This window comes from Strongylocentrotus purpuratus, unplaced genomic scaffold (assembly GCF_000002235.5).
Source record: "Strongylocentrotus purpuratus isolate Spur 01 unplaced genomic scaffold, Spur_5.0 spur5_scaffold_3, whole genome shotgun sequence".
NCBI classification, from domain to species: Eukaryota; Metazoa; Echinodermata; class Echinoidea; order Camarodonta; family Strongylocentrotidae; genus Strongylocentrotus; species Strongylocentrotus purpuratus.
The window spans coordinates 37,115,119-37,124,706 of record NW_022145609.1 but is presented as its reverse complement, the minus strand read 5'-3'; the positions used below and the strand labels follow the sequence as shown (position 1 = coordinate 37,124,706).

The window sequence follows — 9,588 nt, the reverse complement described above, 5'->3', positions numbered from 1 at the left end:
GATCAACCAGCTTCTTTCTTGAAATGCTATCCTGCTAAGACATTTAAAAGGCTGTATTCTACATTTACACTGTTGGAACCTACATCTAACAATATAAAATTGTAAACATAAGAATACTGATTAAAATGATTATTTCAGACAGCTTTTTTCCACAATGAAGTCACTTTTCTACAATTGCAAAACAAATGTATACGGTATTTCACTTCTGTAAACTATGCATTGATAGGCTCTAGTTGAAATTATGGATCGAGGTGTCAGAAATAGTGCTATTTCTGTCGCCGAGGAATCCATAATTTTACTAGTGGCATGAAATTAAAAAAAAGCTTTATCTGTCTTATCTGCTCTATGATTCTGCCACATGTCATACGTGCTGTAGTGATTTCATTGGATTGATGATTGACTTCCGCATCTGGGTCACGAACTATCGTCGCTGCGTGGTCCGCTGTGATTGGCCAATACTTGACCCTCCTCTCCAGTTAACCAATCACAGCTCGACATTTGGCCACAGTTTCACGTGTACGTCTACCATCAAAACACATTGCCGAGAGAGGTGCGAATCACCCTGAAATCGTCTCATTTTCTCTGTTCCTTTCCAGCGGCACACAGTCATATCATAGCTATTGATATAATACTATTACAGCTTCAAAATGAGGACAATTTTAGCCTGCTTGTGCTTGATGCTTGTTGCATTTACGAATGCAGAAGTATATTTCGAGGACCAATTCGCCGACGGTAAGTTCTTGCCCTGGATCTTCGGGGAGTTGCCCATCCCACTCCCGTACTGTTCCGTAGCGTGTGTCTGCTGAGTGCCGGACTGATGTAGATCTAGATCTAGATGACAAGTTGTACTGAATGAAGTGAAGTGATGATAGATCTAAATTGATATCGAGCGAAATCGTGTGTGTGTTTGTCTGTTCTTGTGGCACTTGTACTAACTGTTAGTAGTCTAGATCTAGAATAAGTTAAAGTTAAAAAGTTTGCTTTGCAGTGGTGACCTGTCTGGTCTCTGGATTTAAGAAAATTGAGGGCAAAATTTTAGCTTGAATCTTCGAAAAATCGGCTAGTTTAAGTAGTTAATCTGCCCCTTGGCCTTGTGCGTAGTGCAAGGTCATTCTGTGTATCAGTAGGGGTGCTGGTCAGGATCTTCCACATTAATGAGGATATCTTTGTAAACTCGTACCAATCGCGTCCTAAAAAAAAGGATCGTCCGCATTTTTGCGGACGTTCCTTATATTATCGATCCGCTCCTGGCAATGCGAAAAAAACAGATTCCGCGATGATGCTCCATGATGATGTATCACTAATGCAGCACAGAGACTTTCATGTTATGAATGATTAATCCTAAGGACGTTTTTAGCATTGCTAGCATGGATCGGTAACCCTACACCCGCAGAGCGTCAAAGAAAAAAAGACGTCCACGAAAATGCGGACGATCCTTAATCTCGAACTAGGGCCCCTACTATGGATAGCATGGGGAAGGTAGATGTCGGTATTTCACACTACAACTGTACCAGTGAAGTGACAATGTGCACTAGCTCTGACTTTTCAGCTTCCCCCTTCTAAAAAATGCTCTTTAATTGTTCAGATTTGTCAATTATAAATCTAAAGTGCTATTAAGTATTAATTCATTTTGTTTTTCCATCCTTTTCTCTTGCAGCTAGTTGGGAATCTCGCTGGGTAGAGTCTGTACACAAAGGCAGTGATGCTGGCAAGTTCAAGTGGAGCGCTGGAAAATTCTATGGAGATGCTGAGCAGGATAAGGGTAAGCCTAAGGCCTTGTTCAAACATGATGCTGCAACATCAAAGCGTTTTTTCATGATGTAAAATGTAATACACATCTCATTTCTGTATCTTATGATACAGAGGCAGAGCTAAGTCAATATGCATAGGGCCTTTCACACTTAAAACAAAAACACTGCTTTTTTTCTCTCATCAATATGTTAATTTACATTGGTTAATCATTAACATAGTCTAAATGTTGTGTTCAATAGATGTGTAATGATGAAATGGCATTAACCAAACCATCTTTCGGGGCTGAGCAAATCCTGCTGAGAAAAATGCTTTCTGATAACATCTGTTTACCGGTATGCTAAATAATGCTAATCTTGACCACAGATGATTATATTTCATTTGTAAATTAGTGTAAAGTGATTCTTGTTCATTTTTAACTGGACCTAGTTTTGATGGTACACACACATAATAAGGGCGTGCAATTTTCAGTCATAAAAATTGTCATTCTAATTAATGATTCCAAATCCTCACCGTAAACACTGATTCATGTGTTCTACACATCGCCCATTCAAAGTTGTTTCCAGACAATTTTATTCACGATATTACCGCATGCCAAGAAGTCACCCTTATCTTTAATCAATCTGCAGGTATCCAGACCAGCCAGGATGCAAAGTTCTACGGCCTCTCTGCAAAGTTCACAGACTTCAGCAATGAGGGCAAGGATCTCGTCATTCAGTTCACCGTGAAGCACGAGCAGAAGATAGACTGCGGAGGTGGCTACGCCAAGATCTTCCCTGCCGACTTGGACCAGGAAGATATGCATGGCGATTCTCCTTACAACATCATGTTTGGTAAGGCCAATTCAGCATTTCGTTTTCTGCTCTGACTTTTGCCGTGGTGACATATTGTAAACCCAGAATAATTTGTGAATTACAAAAAAATAAGGTTACTTCAGGGCAGGACACTGATGAGATAATGCCTCGTGGCTCTCACCAATATGTTGATTTAGATTGGTTGGTTATTAACATATCCTTTATTTGGTGTCTAACAGATGTGTAATGATGAAATGGCATTAACCAAACCATCTTTCGGGGCTGAGCAAATCCTGCTGAGAAAAATGCTTTCTGATAACATCTGTTTATGCTTAATTATGCTAATCTCCAATTCAGCTCGTTTTCTGTGCTCGGACTTTTGCCTTAAAGACAAATTGTAAACCCAGAATCATTTGTAATGATACTTGGAACAATTTTGAAGTATTCCGTGCTGTGTCGCTTGTGATTTGATCATGTTATGCAATGAAACTGTCCCGAATCTTATTCCCTAGCAAAGTTTGTTTACAGTTTGTGCACACACAAGTTTCTGATGCTACATTTGGAGTGTAAGCTTATGACTAGGAATGCGCTGTATGTTAGGTTAATGTCCAGTTGTCAAGATTAACTTACTATTGGGTTCAATTGTGTTGTCTGTAGACTTTTACATCAATTAATTCTTGAATCTGGGTAACATAAGGAAATATCAAAGGAATTACATAAGAGCAATGTCCCAGACCTAACAGAAGAAAGAGAAATGCAGCTGACTGGTAGAGCTTTTACCTGTGGCCTGAAAATTTATCTGGTCCTTCCTCATGGACTTTTTACTGGTTCCTGGTCGGTTAAGTGGAAAGAAAGATGAGGTTGGGGTGGGGGCTACAGTAACCTTAGGCAGGAAATCACATCTTGGTAATCTCCAATTTCCTCATCTGCAGTACATCCTCAATAGCAGTCATAGGCTTTCAGGAATCCAGCTTGTACTTGGGCAACATTACAGTAGCTCAATTTATATATTTTTTAGCACTTATTACAGAGCCAATTCTTAATAGATTTGTTATGAATGAACAAACGGAAGCAATTTTTCTCTTAAACTTTGTTCCTAATGATGGACATATTTTTATTTATTTATTTATTTCTAATCTTTTATTTGGGTAGCCCATTCACCAATAAGAAGTGGTCTTCCATGGGGCCCTGAATAATTATGAACATATAAAGCAAAATGTTTAATACAGAACATATTGATATGTATCATATTGATATGTATCATATTTTATGTATCATTTTCATTTCATTGAAACAGGATGTCACTGGAGAGTAGTACTGCTATCCTTGTTAAATCGATTACAGCGACGCATTTTCAAATAGTTCACAACTTGACAAATTATTGACTGTGTTTGACTAATATTTGTGTTTTGTTCTCTTGAATAAACAGGGCCTGATATCTGTGGACCCGGCACTAAGAAAGTTCATGTGATCTTCAACTACAAGGGCAAGAACCTTCTCATCAAGAAGGACATCCGATGCAAGGTCAGTATACCTTCAGCTCAGACGTTCATTAATGCTGGGAGCACAAAGGACACTTAACCCTTAACTAACGCCCTTCTGGCTCTCAATGACATTTCATGTTGCATTACACTATGAACTTGATGGACAAAGAAAGCGCACAAAGTATACAGTTCCTCAGGTAGACAAAGGATCATCCCTTCACTGCTATTATGTAAAAATGTGTAGAACAGGTGTCACCTGTTCTACACATTTTTACATAATAGCAGTGAAGGAATGTTCCTTTATCTACCTGAGGAACTGTATATTTTGTCCGCTTTCTTTGTCAGTCATGTTCATAGTGTTAGTTGGTCACAGATTATGCTGAAAGTCAATAGAGCGTTAAAAAAGTATACACTTAAAGGTAAAACAAAGTTTTGGGGGATTTTAAATTTGGTAGATAGAGATTCTTTACAATTTTTATATATTTGGATGCCCCTGTCTATGTATTAAAAGCACTAGAAAATTTAGCCCCTAAAACACTTCTGCTTTCGAGAAAAGTTGAATATAAAAATGTACCGGTGCTCCCGGTAAATTTTGATAAATTTCAAATAGTGCCTACGGCAGTACAATGGTGGCTGCGACCATGAAAATCTCAGAATATGTAGTTGTGATATATAATTTCCAAACGGGAATAGCTAATTGGTCAATTTCAGTCAAGAATCATTGTTTATAGCTTAATTAATATATTGACCTTGAGAGGGAGCTATACAACATAAAAAGTTTATTATTTAGAATTTCATAACTTTAAACTCGATTTCAACCGTGGAAACGATCACTGAATATTGTAGGATCACATATGCTTCCAATATGTTCATTTGAACCAAATTCATGACCCCATACCAAAACTTAATTTTTTGAGAGGGGGGCATTTTCAAAACTGGTCTTTACCTTTAATGACGAGAAGAACTTTAATCATAAGTGAATGTCCTTCTTCATCTTTCACTACAGGATGATGAATTCACCCATCTCTACACCCTGATCGTCAAATCTGACAACTCGTATGAGGTCCGCATCGACAACGAGAAGGCTCAAGCCGGCAACCTGGAGGAGGACTGGGACTTCCTTCCATCCAAGATGATCAGGGATCCTGAAGCTAAGAAGCCAGAGGACTGGGACGACAACGAGAGGATCGACGATCCAGAAGACACCAAACCAGAGGTAGGTTCAGGGGGTTGCTTGTTCTGGAGAGGCAATGCTGTATCAATGACCTGGGCCCCATTTCACAAAACTTGTCATCAGTAACAAATGACAGTTTATTTTATAAGCTATCGAAATCCTTGCTTCTGAGTGGTTATCAGCAGATTTGTTACTGATTTTTGTCATTTGTCATTGAAAAAAGGCTTTGTGAAATGGGCCGCTGATGTTTTCTTTTGGGATATGAGCTCCTCTCTTTCATAGGGGTCCAGATTGAAATGTGTAAAGGCTTGTTTGTATGGGGCCGTGGCCCTGTTTCATAAAAGTTATTATCGATAACAAGTGACAATAACTGTTAAAAGCTACTGATATAGTGTGGTATTTGATTGACTGTGAGTACATTTGTCATAGATGTGTGGCAGTTGTATGAAAGAGGGCCCAGTTTGGAATATTGAAATTGTGGGGGTCTGGAGTTTGGATTAGGGGCACCATGTACATCGGGCTCCTGTCTAGCCCTGAATTAAGGTTGCGATTGGGATTTAGGTTAGCATTAGATAAAGTTGAGAAATCAATAAGTGTAGGACATTTAATGTGGAGCAATTATCACTGGATCTTGGATAATACCCATGCAATGTTGTATGTTTGATTTTACAATTGACTGTGACGTTCCTGGCCTTACTTTGTTATATAGATATAGGGGTAGGATTAGGTTTAGGTATAACATTTAGACCAGAGTTGAAGATGAGAATTTGTTTATTGACTATGGAATAATCATCCCTGATGCATGTGTTGTACAACCCACAACAACACCTCTACATAAAGATCGCCAATATATATATATATTTTTAATTTTGTGTAGGATTGGGAAGTGGCCGAATTCATTGCCGACCCTGACGCAGAGAAGCCAGAGGATTGGGATGATGAGATGGATGGAGAATGGGAACCACCAATGATCAACAACCCAGAATACAAGGTCAGTGAGTACCTATCACAAGGCACAGTCAAACATTATTCTGGAGCCAAGAGAGGTTTAATTAAGCCTTGTGTGGTATTCTGATAGATGTTATCTTTAATGTCAATGAGAAGTACAGTATGTTACCTGAATAGCTGCCAACTGTTTATATTATGGAGGAACGATTCCCTACGTTTTCTGACTAGTGTTAGGAACCTTATATTCCTTTCACATCTGTAGTAAAGCATTTAAAACACACTGTATTCCTTTTTTTGGCTTAGGAGATTGCTGTGGAAGGTTGGTAGGTTTGTAATTGTCATAAAACAAATCTAAAAGCGCTCGGTTTCTTCAGATGGTGCGCACTGTAAACGCACTGCAAGCGGCTCGTTCACAGAGCGGCACCAATCTAAAGAAACCTCGCGTGTACTGCGATCACCGCTATTGCACTCTGGGACATGCGTTATTTGTTTTATAAAATAGCGACACAAATAGCAACAAATGAAACTTTAGATCTTAAGTTAGAGTCTACGAGAGTTCGATCTAGATCTAGAGCTATGTTGGTTCTAGACTAAGACCTTGCAGGCTTACCAAAAAGTCAACGGGATTCATTGCCTTGATTAAAAATAAAATCTATACAGTGGGTCTAGAGACGAGTATACATCAGACAGCTGAAATTCCTGGCTTCATTATAAAATCCAAAAGTCAAAACAGACCTAAATCCAAGGCAAAAGTAAAATGAAAATTTGCTTTTTAATAATACCCCGCTCTAAGCTCTGAGCTAGAGCTAAGCTATGCGTACGCTGCGCTGGGGATCATGGTGGAGCATACAATATTAGCTACGCGTAGCCTACAATAATTGCAATGCACTCGAGGGAGCGCGTACTACACTTCCGCGCGCGCGCTGGATATCCATGGTAACGTGTATTATAACTTTTTTTGTGCTTTTTTCTGCAAAATCGTGCTTGCATCAAAAATTTGTACATGTCATGTGACGCGTATTGACCAATCACGATGCTTAAAATACTAGAGCCATTTTATAATACAAATTATTAGTCGTCATGTAGCTGGCTATTTATTTCTGTTTATGCATGTTGACAAGTTTTGAATTCACATTTTCTTAATCTATCCATCTATTCTCGATGATCGCAATATAATGTATGTTTTTCTTTTTTAAATCCCACAGGGAGAATGGGCACCTAAGAAAATTGAGAACCCCAACTACAGCGGAAAATGGGTACATCCAGAGATTGAGAACCCCGAGTATGAAGCCGATGAAAACCTTTACAGCTACCCAAGCTTTGGAGCTATTGGCTTTGATTTATGGCAGGTTAGTCAAAATGATGTCTCCTCGCCCATACGTTGTTTCATTTCGTCTGTTGAATGCCAGAAGGGAGTCGAGTCCTATTATCATTCCACACACCCTTCTTGCCACACTCAACCCAGGTGATGTAAATGGGTACCTGGCAGGATTTAATTCCTTGATATGCTGGAGCGCTGTATAAACGGCAGCTAGGCTAAAGCCGGGGTAATAATAAATGCGCCTCGGAATAGAATTATCTAGATAGACCCTGCTATAGAAATGCCTATTATTATTATAATTAACTGACGATAAAAGGTCCTGGTTTTATGATGAATGATGATTTGCAAACACCCCCCTCGATTCCGAAGAAATCAATCAAATGTGTAAAGCAGGCTTTATTAGGTGCCCTTGACCTTCACAAACTGAGTCTAAGGCCAAGTATAGTGTGCTCCTCATTTTCCTTGTTTTGAAAGTAAGGAGGGGGGTTCCATTTCATTTGATATTTTTTAATATTTTTCCTTACATACAAATGCCATTGCGTCAATTTTAACACCGATTTTGTTGAATCAATTCCATTTGTTCCACACTTTCACGCCACTTGTATGCTTAATCCCATATACACATTTCTGTGTATACTGTACAATACATACAGTGACTTACAGCAAGACTGAGTCTGTCTCTTATCACTTTGGTGAATCCGAATCTCGCAGTATACAGGACGTCAATTTTTTATTAACAATGGCTATGACATTAAAATTGTCAAAATTGCTTCCAGACAGTGTCTTTAACAATGCAGTCCCACAAACAGAACTCAGCGTTATCTTTGTAAGTCTCTCAAGATTCTAGTAGAGATGTCTAAGAGATGGTAACTTGTATCGCTTGTGATGCTTTCTCCCCCACAGGTTAAATCTGGAACGATTTTTGACAACGTTCTTATAACAGACGATCTTGAAGAAGCAGAGAAACAAGCAAAGGATTTATTTGAAGTCACAAAGGTAAATATTATTTGAATGAAATGAATCTATTAACCCTTAACATTTATGATTTTTCCTTCATTTCATAATTCTTATTTTCATTTCTTCTTGGTTGTTATAAAAAATGTATATGAAATGAATCGATGTGAATTTAAGATTGCCTGTTTATATGTGAAAAGAGTAATTATTAATTTTCACATTGTGTTGCGAATGTAGTGTCATTGATGATCAAATGCTTCTTATTCATGAATAGCATGATGTACTGCTTTCCTGCTCCTGTATAGCAATTATAGTTCAAAAGATATCCCAAGAGATTTAAAGGAGACATCAAATCAGTATTGTACAACTCTTCTACCCTAAACCTATCCTAAACCTATCCTAACACCCTATTTCATCCCAAAGCCTGACCCTATATTTTTAATGTAATAAGGTCCAGAGCGGACGAAGGTCGGATCACATAAATAGACACCTGTCCCGTTCGATTTGCAAGTGTTTGGTCTTAAATGTTGGAACGCCAGACTTTTGTAACCCCCTTTTTGATCCGGTATCTTTGACATTGCAGGTAGCAGAAAAGAAAATGAAAGATGAGCAAGATGCGGAGGAGAGGAAACAGCGAGAGGAGGAGGACAAGAGGAGGAAAGAAGAGGGAGGCGATGATGAAGAAGGTGATGAAGACGACGAAGACTTGGATATGGATGATTTAGATCTGGACATGGGTGATTTTGAAGAGGAGGAGGAGGAGGAAGAGGAAGAGGAATTGCAAAGGGATGAATTGTAAAATGATCCTTGGACTAAAAAGAGACTTTCATACATCAAAGGGAGATTCTTGCGCAAAGATTAATTATTCCTTGGTTTATCAGGATTGAACATGTGGGAGGGGGAAAGTAAGACGGTTTTGGGGAGGGGGAGGGGGTGAGGGGAGTGCACTTCATTTACATTCAACCTACTTTTGTATAGCAAACTTCAAAATATTTTATCAACTTCAAAATATTTTCTTAAAGAACCAAGTACTAATATTCAGTGGTAGGTTCCTTCATTGTAAGTAAGTCTGGGTTTTTGATGTCGATGATGCTGGGAATGGACCGCAAGTGTCCATGTTGCTCTAGAGGTGGGACGTATGATTTGTAAACTTTGTGACGTTCT

At 38.8% G+C, this 9,588-nt stretch overlaps 1 protein-coding gene across 1 annotated transcript; it reads left to right on the top strand.

The window, feature by feature from the left end:
- Positions 1–529: 529 nt before the first annotated feature.
- On the top strand, positions 530–9,323 carry calret (calreticulin; the record flags this gene model as incomplete). Its single annotated transcript, NM_214478.2, is given in 9 exon segments — positions 530–732; positions 1,658–1,762; positions 2,379–2,582; positions 3,973–4,067; positions 5,034–5,243; positions 6,079–6,192; positions 7,355–7,498; positions 8,374–8,466; positions 9,008–9,323. Coding segments are annotated over 9 exon segments (1,266 nt in total). The 3' UTR covers positions 9,224–9,323.
- Between the last annotated feature and the right edge of the window lie 265 nt (positions 9,324–9,588).